The 22,861-nt window shown below is 41.7% G+C and overlaps 1 protein-coding gene across 3 annotated transcripts in view; it reads left to right on the top strand.

The window, feature by feature from the left end:
- TPK1 (thiamin pyrophosphokinase 1) overlaps positions 1-22,861 on the top strand; it is a 252,420-nt gene that overhangs the window by 31,414 nt on the left and 198,145 nt on the right. For all 3 annotated transcript variants that reach the window (XM_054564431.1, XM_054564429.1, XM_054564430.1), the window contains exon 3: positions 19,095-19,166. In XM_054564431.1, coding sequence (XP_054420406.1) covers positions 19,095-19,166 — 72 coding nt within the window. The remainder of the gene's footprint in view (positions 1-19,094; positions 19,167-22,861) is intronic.

The raw sequence follows: 22,861 nt of genomic DNA, 5'->3' as shown, positions 1-22,861 counted from the left end.
AGTTTTATTTATAATGAACTGTTGGAAATTTATGAGGAAGGTAACTGACGTTTACAGAGACATATTCTGAGGCTATTCTCATGTGCACGTGCTTTGACGTGGTGGCTTATGATGTGAACAAAAGTGTCTTGTGCTTTTGGGGTAGTTAATATTGTCTTATGGAAGAAGGAAAATCAGTTATCACTTTCAGCAGTATTATTGACACAGACATATGTTTGCTATCCATAAGCCTGAATATGCATTCTTTTGACATATTTACTGTTTCTATAAACCGTGGTATTCTTACACATTTCAGAAATGTGACTTCTATAATATTTACTCTCTGCTGATATATTATTTATAGCACAGAGGTGTAAATTGTGAGAAAAATTCATATCAAAACAACCAAACCTCTCAAGAGACAATATTTTAGATACCAATCAGTGCTTTTATTAATTTCTGAAGTGTTTTGAAAGAAACATCTTTTATAGTCAATTTTCTAGTATGCTTCAGCCCTGTGACTTCAACTGTTACTAATTTCATAGCTAAAAGTAAACTGTTGGAAGTTTGTAAAGTTCCAATGGCATGATATAGGTGATCAAACTGAGCACTCCCAAATGCTGATGACTCTCATGGTGGGGGAAAGGCCAAGCAGAGGGGGCTTCAATGTGTTCTTTGTTAAATATATTAACATAAAAAAATTTTTTAGGGGTTTCATAAGTGGTTTCAGGCAGCTCATTCTTGTCCTAAAACTGTGCTAATTGGGTTTTGAGGCTACGAATGTCAAGAACCATGAGCTACCTTGCATTTTACCCAACTTGCAAGCTAATGAGTCCAAGGGCCACAGTTGCCTGGACACCGGTACAAGGCGGGTGACTCATATGTCAGAAGTGAGGGGCACTTCATTACTCGCAGTAGCCAGAGGATTAGCACTTTTGTGCCAGTGTCTTGGACCCCATTTCCCAAAGGAGGATGTGAAGAGGGGGTCAGATGGCACGTGCTTATGCCATGGGTGGTGCTACGGGGAGAAACCCAGAGCCATGCATTGCCAGTTTTTTGTTACATTACTGGAAGTGAGCGCCCTGGGAGGAGGTGCGCTGTTTCCTGTGGAGAAAAGTAAGCTTGCCTGCGCTTTGCTCCAGAAGCAGCGCTGCCTTTGTCTTCCATGCCATCCCTGGAAGACTGGTCCGGCAGAAGCAGCTGGTATCTCCCTTGCAGAAATGTGCGAGACCCATGGAGACCCAGTGCTGCTGGCGCTGCCCAGGGACCAGTAAAACGACAAGGTTCCTCGAGGCCGCGCGGGGCGGAGCCACAGGAATGGCCGTGCACGTCGTCTGCTGGCACCGTCTCTGCGTTCGCTTCTGCGTCGCTGGTGTGGAGATGGAATGGCTGCGGCTGCCCGGTGGGCTTCAGGCTTGGGCTTAGACAAGAGCTGTGTGAGCCAGCGACTCTGCTGAGTGGAGGACAAAGTTTCACCCAGAGGGCGTGCTGTCACGTTTTCATGGGAAGCTGAGATGCCACGGCCACAGGGAATGGGCCAGCTGGGCCTTGGGTGTGTCATTCCTGTTTGTCAAGCAAGGCTTGTCAGCTCCATAGCCACTGGGTCAGACTGAGCCGTCCCTTGGTGGAACTACCAGGCCATAGAGTCGCCAGGCCTCTGAGGGTCGGGCAGTCAGTTTCAGTGACAGCCCAGCAGCCGGCTCATAGCTGCTTTCTAATAGGGATGCCCCTGCCAACCAGGCACCGAGGCGACGAGCCCAGAATGCCAGCGCAGAGCTCTGGATGGAGGCCGCCCTCCTTCGCTCGATGGTAGAGCTGTGCATAAAGTCCTCAGTCACAGAGGCTTGTAGCTCAGAGGTCGCTGGGGCTGCGGAGCCCCCACGGTGGAGAGCGCGCCACAGCGCCGGGTGGCCGCCGACAGGGCTTCTTTGTTTGGGCGCTCTCAGAGGGTGCTGGTTCTTAGGGAGGTTTAACCGACATAAAGTACAAAGCAGGATGCTCCGGTGAGGCACGTACTGTCCCCAGAACCCAAAGAGTCTACCTAGTAAGGCATCACTCCTCCTTGTGGTTCTGGGGACTGAGAAGACAGCAGCTGTCCTTGACTGCCAGAGGGATGAGGTGTGGGTCTGCCTCCATCTTCCCAAGGAATTTAGCTGGCAAAGGCTCTTGCACATGAATGGTGTATCAGCCACCTTTGCTGACAGAGGTGAGGTTAGGGGGGACTTCTGACTTGAACCTGCAGGCTCGCTCCTTTAGCGAAGACTTCAGGTGCCAGAGGACACTAAATCCCACTGAGGGGCAGATAACCTGAGAAGTTAGATTCTCCCAGGGATGTATCTGTTGGCCTTGCACGTGGATGTGAATTGTTCTTGGGCCTCAGGTGTCTGGGGATAGAAAAGAATGTGCAACCAGGTGCCGTCAGATTGCAGTGGGTTCAGTTGCACTCAGGTGGCCAGGGTCGTCAGGACACACTGAGCTCAGTCAGCGGCGTTGTCCCGTCTCACGGCTGCATGGGGCTGGCAGGTGAATTGAGATGCTGTTGCTCTAACTGCCCTCCCTGCTGCCTTTGCAGCCTTAACCAAGGCTGTGATTTTCCTTTTCCTCCTGGATTCAGTTTTGCTTCTGTTGGCCCATGACAAGGAGGGGAGATGGGGGCAGCTTACATGTCTGACCAGCACTGGTCATGCTGCTCTGCCTCATCTGCTCAAATCCCTCCTGCCCTTGCGGGACCGTGAAGGACAAGCATTTCACGCGATTCCTGCTGTGTGTTCAGCTGTAGAGGCAACGGCAGCAGTGTGAGGCCCCTAAAAGGTCCCTGCTCTGCTCCAGTGGGAGTCATTCTGGCTCCCGAGTCTCATGACTGTACAGACACCCGGGAAACGATGGGTCCAACAAAGGCATCACAGGATGAGCGAAGGCAAGCGGCCCCTGCAGCCTCGTGCTGTGCTCGCGATTGGCAGTTTCCCTCTCCCCTGTTGTATTGTCAATATGACCACGTTTATTTTATGTCTTTGCAATTTGCTGAAGTTCTGAGTCACTTATGTTCTTCTCCTTTAAATTGTTCCGTATCAGAGTTGTTACCTCCAAGCACTCCTGAGAAGGGAGCAGGCCAGTTACGAGGCTCGGTCTGATCGATGTGTGTTCTGACCCCACCCCCACCTTTTGGTTTCCTTTTTGTTCATTATGCTCGCTTGGTCTTCTCTGACTCCTTTTAATGTCTCTTATTGCAATTCCAGTTACTCAGTAGAGGCTTATGTTGATGTTTGTTTATTGGTCAAACATGATCGAGCATTTATTATATGGCAGTCCCCTTGTAGGCCCTCAGGCTCCAGCAATGAATAAAGCAAAGGCTGCCTCCCCGCCCCCCGCCCCGGATCTTCCTGCTCTGCTGGGCATGTGCTAAGCGTTGGACTCCTCTCAGCAGCCTGCTGAGAGTGGTGTCGCCACCACTCCTTCACTGAGCTGTGGCATCTCGGGGCAGGTGGCCCTGTTTGGCTCCAGCACTTCCCCCAACACACACACGCATGCGCGCGCGCGAGCGCGGCTGCCTTGCTTGGGCGCACCAGAATTGGAGAGGGAGTGCAATAAGTACATATATTTTAAAGAACAAGTTACTTCACTTCAGTCCTAAATTTGTAGGCATATTTTATGTATGAGCATTTTTTTAAAGGGACATCATCCACAGTGTCCCTTAGAAATCAGTGACTCAATGACCTTCTCTGGAAGACATAGCCAAGTAGAAACTGTGAACAGAAGTTAACAGCAAGGTAGTTTTTCTAGGTGTAAAAGATATTTCTTCCTTGCTACTAATTAAAAAACTCATCAGTGAGTTTTCAGTCACATTTTATTTAAGCTACAGCATGCCATCCTCTAGGAGTTGTGCTGAAAGGACTTCAGCTGCACGCTAGTGATCTCGGGCACGCCAGAGTCCTTGCCAGAGGTGGCAGGTCCCCTCGAACACGAAATGCTGCCTGTGACCTGAATGACTATCCACACGTGCCCTCGAGATAAAGAAATAGCCATTGAAATGTTATTAGTGCATGGCATTGTTTTGTTAGATGAATATTCTCAGTGATGAGACACTAAAGATAAACATTTTTATAACTCAGAAAGAAGTTTGAAAACCTTAGTAAAATTGTGCCCCCAGAGGAAGGAATTGGTGGGTAGGGGACTGGAAAGAAAGACTGAGGTTTCACCCTATTCTGCATCGTATCTTTTTACACTAATTCCAAGTGCATGACTTAATAAATAAAATTGGAAAATTCCCTTATAATTTTGATCAATGGGAAACAATTCTAGGGTAGTTCCAAGAGCCTTTGCATATCTTAAGATCTGTTGTTGCTTATTCATATCCAAAGGAAAGGAAAATGCACAATTATTATATGGAGTGAATTTGTCATAGAACTCAGTGTGGAAGTGCTGAAAAATTGACTACGTTTCAAACCTTACATTGTTATCAGAAAATCTTCAGTATTCATAATGTGTTTAACTATCATGCTTTTTAAAATTACTTCAGGTTCCTGCAAGTTTGGCCCCACAAAAGGCAGAGCAAACAAAATATTTATTTAACAAACAAAGTTATTTTTTTTAAATACCAACCAGTGGAAAAAACTGACCCCGAACCTTCTAGATTACAGATATTTCATGGATGCACATTGTAAATCTGTCTTCAAAGAACAAAACTAAATCCTCTTGGTTTTCATATGTTTACAAAAAATATTATGAGTGCTGTAGGTGTCCAGTGTCAGTGCCAGCTGCTTAATGAATTTTGGATAAACGGGCAAATGGAATATAAAAGCCAATCAAGAGTCTCACAATTGGCTGACTTTGAACAAGTTCTGACATAATTGCTTAGCTAGAGTGCATACTTGCTTTTAAAAAAAGGGAATTAGGCCCTGGCCGGTATGGCTTATTTGGTTGGGCATTGACCTGCAAACCGTAAGGTTGTGGGTTCAGTTCCCACTCAGGGCACATGCTTGGGTTGCAGATTAGGTCCCTGGTTGGAGTGCATGCAGGAAGCAACTGATCAGTGTTTTTCTCTCACATCAATATTTTTCTCCCTCTCTTTCTGTCTCTGGAATCAATAAAAGAAAAAAAAGACATTTAAATATAAAAAATATAAAAAAGGTGTTAGAAACCCATTACCAGGTTCTTAGAAAAACTACATCTTCATTTCTGCCTAAGGGGTTAAATTTTATTTTTTTATAATATTTCCCCCAGGAAGAAAATACTTGAGTTTTATTTCCTCTTAGTTTTATTACATTTATGATTAATACTATGTCTACCCAGAAGGTATCCAGCCATGTAATATGAAAAACAGAGACAGTCATTGAAGAAGATACAAGATACAAGAAACACTGCACATAAGACAATGGTGTCTCAGTCTGCTTCAAAATAGGCACATTGGGACCTCACACAGTCGCCATCAGCTACCCCATAATATTTTCCTGAATCTTATGGATGGTCTGAAATCCTTTCCTTTTCAATGGTGATTTTAGTTTTGGGAAAAGCCAGAAGTCGCAGGGCGCCAAATCTGGGTTATAGGGGGACTGAGTTACCTGGGTGATTTGATGTTTCGCCAAAAAACTCTGCACAAGACGTGATGCATGAGCAGGAGCGTTGTTGTGATGAAGCTGCCCATCACCAGTTGCCCATGGCTGTGGCCTTCTAAATCATCCATAGTTTCTGGAGAGGAATGTTCAAACTTAATGCAAAATTGGATGTAGATTCATTGCTCCACTTGCTCAGTCATTTTGAAAGTGACGGCCACGCAGTACACATGTTCACTCAGTGGCATCTACCACCCCCACTGACTAGTACGGTGAAGTCATCATCGTTCATGCACTCGCATTCAGCCCATGCTTCTTGACTTCCAGGTTAGGTCAGTGCTGCGCAAACCGTTCTCGTTATATCAACAATGGCTGGGCTTCTTCCAGAGAGACCTTGATATTTTCTTACATCTCTATTCTCCCATAATTTCTACTCCTTTGTTATTTTGTGTTTTATTTTATGTCTATAATGAAGTCTTTTTCAGGGACTGTTTTGTATGTTGCTTGTATTGAATTAGTTTACTTTTAATTTGTCTCTCTAGCCCTTCCATTACTACTTTCCTTCCTTCCTTTCTTTGTTGCTATAATATTCGCAAACCTCTGGATATTCATAAAAGAAAGTCTCCTTTGACCCTCTCATATTATCTTGAGCTGGTTGTGCTGTAATTCATTGTTCTTTTTCTTTACTGATCCCACTTATCCCCAAGTGTCTTTGAATCTGTTTTTTAAATATATTTAGCAATGGAAAATTTCCTGGATTGGTTCAGGCTGGTGTAGATTTCCTTTATGATTGTATGGGCTTATGTACATCCATGCAGATTCTTCCCTGAATGAAACCGTCTCAAAGCAGGCTTGTGATTGGAAATTGTTACAGTTTAGGGGACACATGAATTTTTCTTTTGCTAACAGTGGGATATCTGAGAAGGTCCATATTAAATATGACCCTTGAATGTGATTCAAGTACATGGAATTTTCCCCTTTTCTTTAATCCTCTCAAATAACTTAGTTTTAAATTTGAATGAATCCATTTTATAGTTATTTTTATTCAGATATAATTTTAAATTTATCCAGAAACAGTTGGTGGTAGTTATACTTTGAGAAATGGATAGGAGTTATTAACTCTAGATTAATAATAATTTTGGCAAAGATTTTCAGGATACACTTAGCGCTGAGGCCACATATCCCAATCGTAGGTTTATTCATACACTTTTATTTATTTGATTTCTCTCACACAACCTTATGTTAATCATCTGCCTCCTTCTTGACTCTGGGCTGTTTGAGGGCAGGTGTAATATTTCTATCTCTGATGTCTTTATGCCAAAATCATAAAAATGCTAAGCACAATAAAATGTGTTGAATAAACAGATGGATGAGAAAATTGAGGCACAGGAACTGACTTTTAAGGAGCTACAGGTACATAGCGAGCGTTTATTTGCTGGGAGATGCAGATGGAGATCGAGCGGGGGCTCAGCTCACTGCAGCGCAAAGCCCCGCTGCGTGTCTGTGCGGGCCTCGGCTGGAGGCACAGAACAGGAGTGAGCAGGAGAGGTGTCATCAGTGACTCCATTAGTTTAGATGCAGTTCATTTGTCCTTTCGAGAGTTTGCCATTCGGAAGTCAAGGTAAAGAACAGCTCTGTGATTTCTTTCACGTTGCTTCATGGTTCCCAATGTAGATGCTTATCATTCTTATGTTTCCTCTTCTCCCCCTGATCTGCCCGCACGGTACTAAGAAATGACATATTTCACCTGGGGATGGGCCCCACATGTAGGCTTTATTTCTGTTTCACAATTGTTATGTGTACTTGGACTCATCAGAACAGACTTTGACTGGGCAGCCTTGTCACGGAGTGTCTTGGTCTTCTCCCCCGAGCTTATCCAGCCCCGCTCGAGCTCTGGTAGAGACGGCTCATCGCACACTCTGTTCCGGGTGTGTGTTCCTCGTTTTCCGCAGTCCTAATGACCTTGCTGAAATCTGAGCACAAACTTCGGCCCGCTGCTCTCGTTTCTCCCTTCCATAAAACTCTGTTCAGAAAAGGGAGGACATGCTCGAGTGAATAACCAGGTCACTATCTGGGATTTATTTCACTTTCTCTTAATAGGCGTTAAAGGAAAAAATTATTCAACTCTTAAAGATAAGAATTGTTCACTGACACTTGTTAAGGACAGCAGCGAAAACTTTATTCTGGAAGGAGTCCCAGCAGTAGGTATAGGGACCCCTGCCGTGGGGTCCTGTATGGCGGAGGGAGATGGGACTCAACTCAGAACATGGTACGGGCAGGTGGGAATTTGTAGCCGAGGATCAGGGTGGGGGCTTGGTGGGTGGACAAGTACTAAGGAGACGTCTGTGGTAAGGGGGGTCCTGGGCAGATCCACATCACAGGGCTCTTGTTGAAGGCAGGCCAGGGGCCAGCGTTCTCAGACAGCTCCATCCGTGTGTGTGTTGGGGGGGTTGCTGCTGGGGCATGGGGAGCCTGACCACACGTGAAGCGTGGCAGGCACTGGTTCAGCAGACTGAGCAGGGTTCACGTTAAAGCGGACAATGCAGAGATGGTCATGGAAGTCCAGAAGGCAGGCATAGTTGGAAAAAACTCTAATAGTAGAACCCATAATAACCACAGTCGTTACTGTTGCCTAAAGTGAGCGTCTGACCATTTGTCTCTACAAGTAAAGTTATTTTTTTGTTTTCTTCAAAACCTTTCATTTGTAGGTGCCCCTTGTACTGTACTGAGTCATACATACGAGTGAAGTAACCCTTATCTCCTGTGCATTCTTTCCATTTTCTTTATTGTTAAATTTATGTATGCAGTCTCTCTTGGAATGTTAACATACCCAAGGGTTTAGAAATAACCCATTTTCCAGTTTATCTGGCCCTTTATTTAAAAAAAAATTTTAAAACACCTTTCTTTTGAAAAATTTGCCTAAATTACTTAAAAAGTAGGAAGGGGGAAATTACTTAAAAAGAAGGGAAGGGGAAAGTCAAGGAACATACAGCAAGGACTCATGGACAAAACCAAAGGGGAAGAGCTGAGGGAGGGAAGGAGAGAGGGGGCAAGGGAAAGTGGTGGGGGTAGGCAGAGACAAATGTATTTGAAAAATCAAAAATAAAAAAAAATTAAAAAAGAATAAAGATGGGAAGCTGAAAAAAATAATTTTAGATTACTTTTTTAAAAAATAAATTCATTGACAGAATATGAAAGCAGATCAGGAATTGTTCTGTGTCTTTTCAGTTGATACTCAATTTTAAAAAATTTTATTGATTTTAGAGTGGGTGAGAGAGGGAGGGAGATACGGGGGGGAGAGCGAGAGAGAGAGAAAGAGAGACATCGATTTGTTCTCCCACTTATGATGCATTCATTGGTTGCCTCTTGTTTGTGCCCTGCCTGGGGATCGAACCCACAATCTTGACATACTGGGATGATGCTCTAACCAGCTGAGCTACCCAGTTGGTACTTGCTGAGCTGCTGCCTCATGCTCCATTTTGTGTGAGCCTTTTTGGAAAGAGCATAAGATATGCACATTGATGAGGTTTTATTCTCGCATGCTTTCTCACTCTCCGTTTCCATGGGTCCTTAGAGACATTTTTCTGTCACATTTTAACCTTCCTGAAATCAAGATGGCCTCTTGCAATAGCTCTCAGCCAGGTGGCAGTCACAACCTAGTTGTATGGAAAAAAACCATTTTTTGAACCTAAGGCTTGGCTTAGAGATCATGAAACGATTATTGCTTTAAAACATAAAATAATATCTGTGATTTGGGAAACAATTTTTAAAGGCTGATAGAAGAAAAAAATAATGGTATGAAAGGAAAACTTTATTTACATTAATAATTAGGAAAATTGAAGACACTCAACAAGACTTTTAAATGCTGAAATCTCCACCAAACTTGCCTTCTATCCTGAGGTTTCTTTAATATTCTCATCTATTCTTTTCCCATCTATTCCAAGGCTCCTAGACAGCCTGTTATTCTGCCGGAAACACAGTGATTGTTGATGGGTAAATGAGAATCTTTCAATTTACTGAGTTTTTTCTAAATCAAACTCCAGGGCTCAGCCTCTGGGTTTGCATGAAGCATAGCAATCAGTGGGAATCAGCATTAGGTGTGAGGGGCCGCCTAAACGGGCTGTGGTGTGGAAGTCGACTTTGTTCTGCCATTTGGAAATTACTTTGCTTCTCAAGCTTTACTTTTTTCCTTGGCAAAATGAAAAAAGTAATAGGATCTTCCCCATTATTTGCAGGGATGAAGTGAAATGGTACACATACAATACTCCAGTTTCCAACTGTACTTGTTTTTATTCTTGTATTCAGTGCGTAATTACCAAGTGAGCCTCTCCTGTGTGCCAGACACTGAGGGCACATCATGAATAAGAGGATGAAAATCTTGTCCTCTCTGAGCCCCTTTCCTAGAGGGGAAAATGTCAGTACTTGATGCGTAGAGCGTGCAGTAACTGTTACCTTGCTGTATAAGAAGTCATTGTCTAACGCAGTTTATGTAATGGTATAGTTTGCCGTATAATCAAATAATAGCACCTTATTATTCCTTTGGGGTTGCCGATCTCTGAGGGGATGAGAACTCTAATCACCCCCTCACGCATCCCCACCTGTGGCTTCTGCCTCGTCAGTGCTCGAAGGAGGGCGCTGCCCGGAGATTCAGATGACAGTGCGCTGTGTGGGCAGGCACTGCATATTCAGTTGCTAATGGGATAAGTTTTTTGACATTTACATCCAGGTCTGAGTTAACCTGTAGACTTTAGATTTCACTCATAACCCTATTCAGAAGTTCTTTCTGGCTTGTTTGAGAAGTCTAATTTTAGAAGTCTTAGCTACTGAAGTCATAATGCTGAAGAACGTGAGTTAACTAACTAAACTAATGTTAAAAACGATTTCACTTTAATTTGCATGTGTCAAGTCTGAAGAAGACATTCAAAGCCTTCCAGCCGCCTGGAACACGTTGACATTGGTCTAAGCAGTAAGGCCACTAATAGCCATATTAGAATGGAGATTAGAAAGTAAAATCAATTATTCAATTCTTTAGAATCTCCGGCTGAAATTAATGGGGGTTGGAAGGGTAAGCTAGTGATTGTTACTTAAAATGGTCTAAAATATGTTTTACAGGGTGCCTGCTCTCTAGCTTTTTCTACGGCCATTACCTTTGTTAAAAACAAACAAACAAACGGAGGCACATTAAAATCTTGAAGAGTTTATCTGAGCAAACACCTGTTCGAATGAGGCAGCGCCAAACTGGCCCTGTTTCACCGGTTCGGTGTTCGTCCGTGGTCTGGTGTCAGAGGGAGGGGGGAGGTGTTAACCCCTGGTCCGGGCAGTGCCGTGATCCCTGGGAGCGCGGAGCTGTGGCTTCCAGTGCAGCAAGCAGGCCGTGCTCCCTTGTTGCTTTTGCTCAACAATGTCTAATTTCCTTTGCTTCCTTGCTCATTAATAATTAGCTAAGTCTCTACAGTAACACGGCCACCCACATCTAATGGTCTGCTTGTTTAATTACTTTAACACCTCTTCTCCCCTGTTCATAATATTAGACACTCTTTTTAGTGTGTGTTTGACCTTTGTTTGCATATGGTGTTTTCTCTTGCGGGGTGGGGTGCCCTACCTTTCCTGCCTGGGGCATTGTCACCCACGCATCCTCTAGGAGCATCTTCTGTGGCACTTGCCACTGTTCACCTGGAACACTAACTTCTTTATTCTATTAGTGTTTTTAAATTAAAATGATCATTAAATTTTATTTATATAGTCAACTAAAAAACTGTTTTCTTTTTTAAAGTAATCAGAAATATAGGGATCCAAAGCATTATTATTCTTTTTCGAAAGCAGTTGTTGCTAAAGAAATTCTCCAGCTGAATGCTAAATACTCAGGAAATTTGAGAGCCATTTGTTAGCTTGAAACTGGCCTTGGTGGGGTATTGATAGCTTGGAAATTGGCAAAGGCTGGAAATCAGGGCACCCCCACGCTTTGCTCTTTAGCCCAGTGGTTCACAGGGCAAGGTTGCTAACATTTATCACCTTATAATGCTATTGGTACTCCCTTACATTCTGATATGCTTCCTTTAAAGGTATAGAAAGAGGTGAAGTTGTAAGCAGGTTCCTGGGTGTGTGCCAGGACGTTAAAACCACTCCGTGTGTGTTCCGATAGAGAAAGGGGAGGAAAAGGGCCACTGCGTTTTCTTTGTTTGCTCCCTCCTTTCTGCCCCCATCATCTTTGGGTACGGGAGGGGGGTGCACATAGTTCAGATGGAAACCTTCCAGGCATTTGCAACACAATTATAGGCTTTATTGATTATTAACTGGCCTGAAGTCTTTGGAGTGTTTCTTCTCCTTCCCCCCCTTTGATAATCAATGTCTGACTTTATAATGAAAGCCATAGAAATAGAATTCCATTTGTAGCTGATTTAGAAATGGGCCACATGCATTACGTTAGGGGCAGTCCTTTGAGCTTGTTGTGATACAGGTGATCCAGGGCTCTGGGGACCCAAAGGTCTGATCCACAGAGGGTTCTTGGCTTGCTCAGGAAAGAGTTCAAATTCCAGCCAGCATAGTTTAGCATAAAAGAGAGTTTACCAGGGAAGCAGTGAGACAGAGTCAGGCTACTTCATTGGTGGAACAGCCCCCTCCTGCTGGGATTTACTCTTCCTATTGAGACCCGCTTGATGGAGGGACAGGGCCTTCAATAAGGGGAAGTAGTAGTTAGGACTTCCTGGGAAAGGGGCGGAGACTTCTCATGAGAGCTCTGTTGGCCATTCTGTGTTCTTACAGGGGCTTTCCACTCCCAAGCTGGGGCCGGCGCTGTGGTTTGGCATGCTACTGTATTACAGTGAGCGCGTGATGAGGCTAGGGGTTACCACAGCGGAACGCCACGGCGGACCCAGCTGCTTTTCTGCCGGCTCTAAGCCTGCAGTCCACTGGGGGTTGGTCTGACTCGCTCCGTGACAGTCCCTGCAGCCCCTACCAGCCCCAGCCCTCCCGCCACATACCCTAGCTCACCGGTGGTTCGCTCCTGGCAGAAAAAGGGTGTTCTAAGGTTTTGTTTCTGCTCATACGCGGTATGGCAACATTGGAAGCAACTCTGCAAGGCTCAGAAAGTCTTGAAGGTTACTTGGGAAGAAACTGAACTGTAAAAATTTCAGAATGTTCTAAGTTGTTCTGTGCCTGTGTGGATGTTTAGTTTGGGGGGTAACTGGTTCAGGGATGCAGGAAACAGCACGATGAACGTTTCCAAAGGTGAAGTGGGAAACAGTGATTTCATGATGCCCTTGTGCCAGGGCCCAGGTGAAATTTTGAAGAAGAAAGGGATGAGTGACTTTTTCCTGTAGGACCTATGTGTATAAACTGTTTTTAAATGGGAAGCATGTAACTGTTAGCAGAAAGAGTTAAATACTGTGGTTCATGGGTGAGAATGATTAATGAATTTGCTAACCAATTATAAGAGGGTTGAATGGTAATGGAAAAAAATAAATTTTTTTAAAATATTAAAAATATAAAGAAAAGCTTTTAAAAGTAGTATGAGACAAAGGCAAAAGCAAAAAACGTTAATGATTTCCCCTTCTCATTCTCTAGGGTAATTAATTTTAACACGTTACACCTTTTTCTACATTCATGTCTGGTAACTATTGATGAAGAGAAATGGTCTCTGTGAGGAAAGTATGAAAATACTAATAGGATTGGAAATTGGGACATGGGCAGATTTTTAAGTGTAACACTGACTTGTAGAAAGTATTACCCTAAGCTTTGAAGAGTAAGTGTTTTCTGATTCTTTTCCCCAACATATTTCAATAGAGGAAAAACCCTACATCTTGTTCCTCAAAGTGGAGTGAGCTGCAGCTTCCTTTGCTGCCCTGAGAAGCCTGTTAGAAGTGCCTTTCCCTGGCTTCTTGAAAACAAACAAACAAAAAAATAGAAAAATTATCGTAAGTTACTCAGTGATTTTGAGAGGAAAGAATACTAGATATTGTTTCACAAATTATCTGCTTTTCTTGTTTACTGTGAAACTCAAATAACCTCTTAGTTGACTAAATCATTGTATTCCATTGTGATATTTAAAGATTATTCACCATCATCATCTTTGGTGAGGGACACAGTTTCTGGGAAGGTATTTTCTTTTCATCAGTTAAGGTTTGTTCTTTTTTTGATAATCACAGGGTACCACATTTATAAGATACAAAAGAATAACAGGTAAAAAGTAGTGCTTTATTATATCGTTTGTGTTCCAGGAAATTTTACTGTTTGATAGATACTCTTGATATTTGCAAAAATATATGTATGTATTTTCTTTTAAAATTTGTATTCAGATCGCTTTGTGATATGTTTATCCATTTGCATCTTGATTTTTCCACTATTTTTATCTTGAAGATTTTTCCATATTAGATCATATATATAGAACTGTTCTGTGTAGGACATAGTATAATCCTATGCTAATGTGTTGTTTCCATTATTTTTCTCTTAAAAGCAAAACCTTTGGATATCTTTGCTTACAGAGTATTTTGTGTACCTGTTATTCTATGAAAAAGAACAAAAAGCAGTATTTCTATTTACTTCACCTGGCCCTGGGTCTAAGTAAGGGCCACAAGGGCGCTCTGTGCTGGGGGTGGTGCGGCCTGGCGCCGAAGCGCGGGCTGCCGATGGTAGGCGCCCCTCTGGGGTCCTCTCAGAGCCCGCCGCGCCCACGGGGTTAAACTGTTCACCTCTGAGTTCAGTAAGATTTCCTCCAGTGTGCATTTAATTCTTGAGGTGATGGGAGTATGTGCTGCAATCAGAATTCATAGTACACAGTTATTTTGAATTTAAATCTATGTACTTTCTTTTTAAAAAAAGTGAACAAAAAGACTTAACTTTATTCAGAAGTCCTTTGATCCCATGGTGCTGTGCTGTGTAATCACTGTCACTTTAGGAGGGCAGTTGGACGTGCTCAGTAAACTCTGAATATCCAAATAAATGTCACTTGTTGTTTTCTTCTTACAAATTATAGGTCTTGGAGAACTTCAGGCTACGCTTTGAATATGTCCCAGTTTAGCTTAATTTGGACATATTTTGATTACAAATACTGGTTTGACTCTTGAATAAAAATCCTGTTTAGGGAATATTTAAAAAGAAAAAAAGGTATTCGTATTGTCATTGTTCATTCATAGAGTAGTTACGTGTGAAGCCCCAGACCTTTGAAACTTCCCCATCACCAAAACACTTCTCCCCACACCGAGCCAGACCCCAGCAGGAGGCCTAGAGAAGGTATGAAAAAAGGGAGAGCGTGCTGGCAGGATGGACATTTGACCCCCGCTTCTGTTGCTGGGCAGTGAAAGGCATTCTTTGCTTTTCCAGGGGGTCAGAATTGGGGGGCCTGTCTTTTGTTTTAGAAGCACTTGCCAAGCCTTAATGCCTTCTGCCTTCGGAAAACATTGGAAACCGACTTTTCGGGTGTGAGTACTGTCGTGGGCGCAGCTGCCCACACGTCAAAACTGCTGTGATGCACTATACTTTTTAGTCCTTTGTGATGAACCCTTAGGGTTGTGGCGTTACATCTACGGCATGCTAGGCAGGGATTGATTTTCTTGGCCGACGGGAAACGCAGTTTATTTTGGCCTAGGCCATCTCTGACAGCTGACAGAGCAGCTTTGAACTCTGTCAGCAGCTCGCGGGGGGTCAGGGTGCCGAGATGGAGAACTCAGCTCCATTCGTTTGGGTCTTAGTGAGAATGTGTTTATTGGGAACAAGGATATGGCTAACCTTTGCAAGGGTAAAAAAAAAAAATTTCTGGAATAGCCTTCTCTTTTTACATCAAGAAAGGCTTGAAACTTGGTTAGACTTAACCTTCCTCCATGTGCCCTCTACTGCCTACACAATAGAAGCTTACTAGTTGTAAAATACAAATTGCTCTTTTTTGAACTGACATGCCTTTCTAGCATATCATGGATACTGTGAGAATTTACTGGGGCATTTTGTTTTCAGAGGCATAGTTTATATAGTGCTAAGGTTATCAAACTTGGACAGACTCAGTGTTTCATTATGGGAGGTAAAGCTCTTAAATAGAAATTGACTTGACCTTTCAGAATCACTTTACACTTTCAACCTGAATGGTTGAATGACCATAACTGGACATATTCCTGGGTTTCTAGGGCTCAATGTCATATTACTTGAATTTCTTTCTTCTGAAATAGGTAGTTAATGTAGATATCAATTTAGCTTGAAAAGTCTTAATCTATTCTCAAAGAAAATATTTCCAAACTATTTATATAATTGGACTTCTGTGGACCATTTCCACTTTCTTTAGATTTTTCTTTAGTTATAATGATCAAAACACCATTGAACTGTTATAACACAAGATGATTGGTTTTTGTTGATATCTGTTCTAGTACCCTTCCTGGAGGATTCTGTGTAATCTAGAAAGGGCCATTGTGTTTTCAATCAGTGAGGAACTGTGTTGGGTATGAAACCATTTGTCCCCAGAGAAACTGGGGGAGTCACTTGATTATTAGAAGAGCTGGAGTCAATTTATCGTTAAGTGGACATAAAGTCAGACTTGGAAGGGCTACAAATATTTATTGGCTGCCTACTGTGTATATGGCATTGCTGTAGGTACTTGACCCAAGAGCATATGTTTTCATGCAGGGAGACAGACATTAGAGGAGAGGATGAATGAACAAACTAGTGAGAAGATCATTAGAAAACGCAGGTCAGATTAAGAGTAAGCGCTAGCACGGGGTGGAGGTGTTACTGTTAAAGGTGGGTTGGTCAAGGAAGCTCCGTGGTGATGCACATTTGAGCAGAGACCTGTGTGGGTTCAGATGGGGAGAGGAAGCAAGGTGCTCATTGAGTGTGTAGCTCCCTGTAGTACAGGCATGAAAGGTGGGGTTGTTCTTGGTATATCTGAGGAGCCCAACAAGGAAGCCAGTATGTCTGTCACTGACAGACAGACGGTAGGTGGGAGGAGGAGGATGTAATATAAGATAGGTAGAGAAAGAAGACTGGGATCCCATAGGGCCTTGTAGGTGACTTGTTGGGAATTTTTGGCTTTTATTGTGAAGAGAAGCTAGTGGAAGGTTTTGAGAAATGCCTTGATCTGACTATATTTTAGCAGGTCCATTTGGCTATTGAGTGGAGAACAGAGTTTAGGGGAGGCAGGTGTGGAAGCGAGGCCGATTGGAGGGCTATATGATAAAATCTGAAGAGGCAAAATGTTCATGTGAACAGGTTACCAGTGGTAATGTGGGTACCAGATGGCCAAGACTGGAAGAAGCAGGTTTGAAAAGAGAAAGGATAGTCAGGCGTTCACTGTGGGCATATTAAGTTTGAGATGCCTGTTCCATTTCCAAGTGGAGTCATTAAATAAGCAATTAAACCTACGTAGTTCCGGTGTTGAGGACGGAAGCCTCGGGCTGGAGACATGAATATGGAAGTTACCATTCTGGATGGTATTTGAAGCCATGAGTCTAGAGGGCATTACTTGGGAGTCAGTATAGGTTGATACAGAAAAGGCCCAAGGAATGACACCTGGAGCACTCCTGGCACGGAAGCTGGGGACACTCAACATTTAGTCAACAAATACGTATTGAGGGCTGTCTGCTCAGATGAGAGGTAAGTAGAAAAGGAGGCTGAGGGGTGGCTAGTCAGATATGAAGGAGCCAGTAGAGAGCAGTTTCCAGGAAGTCAAGGGAAGAGCTCCGTTCAAGAAGGAAGAGGTGGCCTGCTCGGTTAGGCCACTGAGATGCGTTGGCCGAGGTGGGCGCTGCGGTAGAACCAGCTGGCTTCCACAGCGGGAGGCGTCCGTGACCCTGACCGTCGGAGTTTCCAGGAAGGGCGTGGGGGTGAAACCCTCACTGGAGTGAGTTTTGCTGAGGACTGAAGCAGAGAAATGGGGTCTGAAGATGATGTGGGGGAGAGTGACCACCTAATTTGTCATCTAAACCAGGGGGTGCCACTGGGCTATATCAAATAGTTACTCCTGGTGGTGGGGATGGGGAGCAAGAGGGATTTTGCAGAGAAATACCTGTCTATATCTAAGTTTATTTTCTCAGAAGCAATTTCTTATATGACTTACCAATTCTTAGTCTATTGGTAATTCGATTATTTTTAATCGACTTTGGTATGGAATATTTGTTCAGAACTCTTTAATAGCTTTGCTTTGTCCACATGCAATTTATTTCCTTAAAGAACAAGTTGACGTGACAGTTTTGATTTCCCAGTGTACACTAAAAAAATCCTCTTAAATATAGAAGTTGTGCAATATGGAAATGAACCTCCATGCCCTGGAGTTTTCATTATTTAACTGAAGTACTTTCAGGGATGAGAGATTTGTAATAATGGTTTTCAGTTCTCTAGCAGCACAGGTATTTTATATATAATGACTGATGTGTGTTTTGGCTAATATTGATTTTATCAGAGTTCCAATATTTTTTTAAACAGAGATCATAAACCCTTGATAACTTGTTAATGCCTTTCAGTAAATTCTTTCTGTTGTAAATTGTGCTTCATTTCAATGTATTTTCACTTAAAGTAACTGGTCTTTAATCCTTTTTTAAAAAAAATCTTATCAGTTAAAGAAGAAAGCAAGTCATTTATGTTTATTTATAAAAAATTACAAATAATTTTTATGGCATGCTATACATATTTTTTCACAAAACAGTAATTTAAAAGGGCAAGATAAAGTTGAATAGTATTTTAAAATAACGTTGCTATTTATGATAGCTTTGTACAATCATTAGTTAATCATTTAAGGTACCGCACCAGGTTCTCAACTTTGGTTACCCATTAGACTCTGTTAGGGTGCTTTTTAAAAATTATGCTGCATAGGCTTAATTCAGGAACATTGATCAGAATCTCTAGGGAAGCAGTTTCACTTTGGGGTTTGTTTGTTTTTTTAAATCTTTGATATGCAGTGCAGTTGAGATCTACTATTCCATATACTTAAGGGTAGATTTATCATTTCTGATAATTGATACAAATCCAAAGTTCAAATCTTTTTTATAACCAACCTACCCTCCTTCCTCCTCTTTCCTTCCACCTTTCCTTCCTTCCTTATTTTCCTCCCTCCCTCCCTCCCTTCCCTAAGTTCTTGTCACTACCAGTTAGATTGTATTTGAAGCTTGTTAAGAGCCCCCTATAGGAAGTTCAAATGATCTGTTCTGCCATTTGCTTGTATGATTATGCTTTGACAGAATTTGTATTTTCAATGTGTAGAAGAATATTTTAAAACAACTCAGCCATTTTGTGAAGATCTGTTTATGTAAAAATCTGCCGTTTTACTTTCAGTGGGCACAGTAAATTGCAAGAAACAAAGCTTACCCAATTGTTTTTATGATAAAATGTTTTATAATAAATTCCTTCTTGCAATAAAATTTTTAATAATAAATATAGTGATATGTACATATTGAATAAAATAGATACAGTTAATCTATGATGTCTTTTAAAATTAAAGTATGTGGGGAAAAATGAGAGTATAAGAAATTAGCTGTGGTTGGAATTATCCCTATGTAGATTGAAAATCTGGACTAGTACAGTATGATTCCAGACTCAAATGAGGGAAACAAAAAACTCAGTTCACTTACGTATTTTCCTTCCTTTTCTTCATAGGAAATTTGAAATTCTGCCTTGTGATTTTGAATCAGCCTTTGGACAAATGTTTTCGTCATCTTTGGAGCAAAGGTAATCTTAATTAGTGTGTGTGCACTTCCTTGCCTTCTTACTGTAATTGGGATTGATCGACTTTTAAATATCCTAGAACTTAAATAGCAAACAGTGGATTTCATAATAGGGTGACTTAATTATTCAGTTGTCAGAAGAATTCATTACCTAGTCTCTGTTAACTTGTTTATTCATGTGGTTTCCTCAGCAGGAGCCCCCAAGGGCAAATCACAAAGCAGCCCCACTGGGTGTATTTCAGAACTGCTGTGTGGGTGTGAATCCTGAGTTCTCAATGGCTGCCTGTTCAATTGTAAATATTTTTGGCACAATGACAGCAAAAAGCATCCACAGCTCTTGCTCTTCCCGGCTTCCAATACCAAGATATCTGCAGGATGACCAGATTTGCAAAGTTAAAAAAGAAGACATGTTACCAATATATTAGAATCTCTAGGCGTGCTGAAGAGTATAGTTAAAAATAGAATAGTTTCACAGAATTAATTCTTTCTTGAGGTTTATTTAAGAAACGAGCTTTATCATTTTTTTTTATTCTTTGACTTTTATAGCATTAACTCCAGGCTAGAAAATAATATTAAATAACACTTACTGTTTTGAACCTCTATTCTTCCATGAAATCTTGAGGGCCATACCCTGCCCACCCCAAAGGGATACTTCTGCTTAAGTTATCAGTGTAAGTTTTAGGCCAAATTACTGATAGGTAGAAGAACTTGATTCTCGATATATTGATGCATATTCTTGGTTCTCTCTGATCATTGCATCCTTCTTTAGTATTCTCAACATTAAGGTTATGTGTTTCAGAATGCAAACATACTGTTAATAAACAGTCTGTGGATAGAGGGAATAAATCATTACAGATTTTTGTATAATGAATTTTTCTCGTCCAATATGAATGTGATGAAAACTCTCAGTATTCTAAATTTAGCCATCTTTAAGTTAGGCAACTGAAAATTTCACATTGCATTTGTACTAACATTGCCAGCTAAGTTGGAAATTTATTTAACCATTAACCTATCTTTCAATGCACTACTCCTTCCTTACTTGTGATTAGGTAGTTATTTGGGTTCTGTAAGGGCGTAAGGTCTTTTTTGTTACGTTATCTCTAGTGCCTAATCTGTGACTGGTACATAATTGCTGCTAATTACAATAAATGAAAGAGTGAATTTAATATCTTCTTATTACTAATAAATATCAAAGTACTGTAGGTACATTCTTTTCATCTGAACTTTTCATACCAAGCTTTTATTATATTGTTAGGAAAGTGTGTGAACAGCTGTTTTATTTTAAAAATTAGAAATAGACAAAATAATCATTGATAGGATCTGTTGGAAACCTTGGATAATAAAAACTACATCTTAGGAAGTCTTACATTTGGTGAGAGGGTGGGGTGAGGGTTCCTATTTTGCACAAGGTGTGAAATGATGTATATTTTTGAGCTTATTGAAGTTCCTCATTTCCTTAGCTTTTCTGTATAGAACTGGATTTGAAAAATCCCCACGCCTGACAGACACCCACTAATCATTTGGTTTGCACTCAGAATGACCACATGGTCAAGGTATCTACCTGGAGAATAGAACGGGTATCTGAGGTGTCAAATGTACTGAAATGGTTAGACAATTCTCACTTTCAAAAGAGCTTTTGTTTAGGTTATTGAAGTGGTAAGTTCTTTCATATACACCTCGAGGATAATCCTTGGCTTTTTGGATCCATTAACCATCATAAAAAGCAGACCTATTAGTAAGTACTAAGGAAAGGGGTGCTAGGGTTTTTGTGATTCACATAACAGAGGCTGTGATTTTATGTTTATGCTGCTCTTCTTCCAAGAAAGGGCATTTTTTCATTTGTTCCAAGAGAGGCCAAGAAAAAAGCATGAGACAGCACTGTGGTTCGGGTTTCAGCAGCGAGTAAAGGCTGGCATCCGCGAGGCCTGTGACTTGGTAGTGCGCACGCCAGCATCTTTTGCGACTTCTGTTCTGGGGACGTGAAGGCTGTGAAGAGCTGAAATCGAGGGGTGAAAACAGGCTGTTAAACCAAAACACAGAAAAACCTGAAGCCTTCTACATAGTATAAGGCTCTCATATAAAATCAACAATTTAACTTGAACCTATGCCAAGGATTGTGTTGAGTATATACTTCCTGGGATTTGTTTCAGGGGAAAAGACTATTTGAAGATTTATTTTTTTGGTTTCTTCTTACAATGTTTAATTGACATACTATGAAATTTAGTTCAAATGATGAAAACTGGGACTCAAGGGAGATTAAAAGAATCAAAATTTTAAAATGTATTTTCTCTTTAGGACCTCATGAAGTCTCAATGATATTCTTGGTCACAAGCCTTGGAATATGTCCCTACCAGTCCCAGGATTCTGTATACTTGATTTAATATGGATATATAAAATAAGCACGTTGGTAGGTAGGTAGGTAGGTAGGTAGGTAGATAGGTAGGTAGATAGATAAAAAGGCAGGTAGAAAAGTAGTTAGTATCTAGCTTCTCTATAACTATCAGAGAGTATTGGCATTGTGAATGGATATTGATTGCCCTTAGAGTTCTTAACCTGCCTTTTTTTTTTAAACATCAGGATTTCTCTTCCAGTAAATGTATTCCTTACCCTGAAATATGTGATAAGAAAAAAAAAAATAGGGATGGTTCTCTTTGAACAAGTCTGCTTATTATTTCTTGTTGTAGGTCAGGTTTTCTCAACTTGGCATCACCAGGCGTAATGACTAGGGCCTTCAAAGACAGTAGGAGAGATCACCTAGGTACATACAGTTGAAATAAAAAAAGAATCCTAACAGATACTCATTTACCTGGGATAAGGTTACATATATTGACCATATACAGGTTTGTAGGAGCAGGACTTCTTAAAGTGTATCCTTATTTTTAACTTGAATTCACGGCCTCTCCCTGTCTCTTCCCTATGACCCACCAAACGGCGGGGACCATGTTCATTAGATTATAATCCAGATCAGATTACGTTAATGTCACGTGTTTATCTTCAGGGTGATCCTTATTGCCTTTCCTTACTTGATTTCTTTTTCAGCTTTCTGATAACAAATCTTAAGATCACACCTGGGTATGGGCAACATAGTCTGTTTTTGTTGTTGTTGTTTTTGTTTTTATGGACGAGATTTAAGTCATAAAATATTTGACCTTTGGCTGATTGGGCAGGTCTTACACATTAAAGGGAGACACGTGGCAATTCATGAATTGAAATATTAGCAAGGTCTTTGGTTTTATAACATTAGTTTTCCCCTCTGCTGTGTTTGCAGCTGCCTGACCTCTGAGGGCAGAGGTGGGTGAGAAGCCCAGGAGGCACTTGTGGGCTCTCAGTTGTGGCCCGAATGGAGAGTCGGGCGCACACCGCACCCTGTCTCTGGTGGGGCCTGAGAGGCTCTTCAAGCCACGGGTCCAGCCGGCAGGAATGTGCTCTATTCCTGCTTCTTCTTAGCTGAATTTATTGTGCTATTTGATGGATTGGATCTACTTTTCTCATTTCTGTGTGTTTTCTTTCTTTCTCTAAAAAAATACAAAGAAAAAACACCTTACCCGGATAAAGCATGTTTTAATAGAATTGTGATTTGCCCTGCTAATCACACCGAAGTCGTGCTAGTGCTTAGTGTTGCTGTCAGATTTAAATTTCATCGAAATCTGCTACGGGGCAGCTCGCTCCACTAGCTGTTTGGTTGTGCTGACGCTTTTG

Source organism: Pteronotus mesoamericanus, unplaced genomic scaffold (genome assembly GCF_021234165.1).
Source record: "Pteronotus mesoamericanus isolate MK-2021 breed Mesoamerican mustached bat unplaced genomic scaffold, CSHL_Meso_final scaffold_85, whole genome shotgun sequence".
Classification (NCBI taxonomy): Eukaryota; Metazoa; Chordata; class Mammalia; order Chiroptera; family Mormoopidae; genus Pteronotus; species Pteronotus mesoamericanus.
The sequence above is the reverse complement of the archived record's forward strand: the minus strand, read 5'-3'. Positions and strand labels throughout refer to the sequence as shown.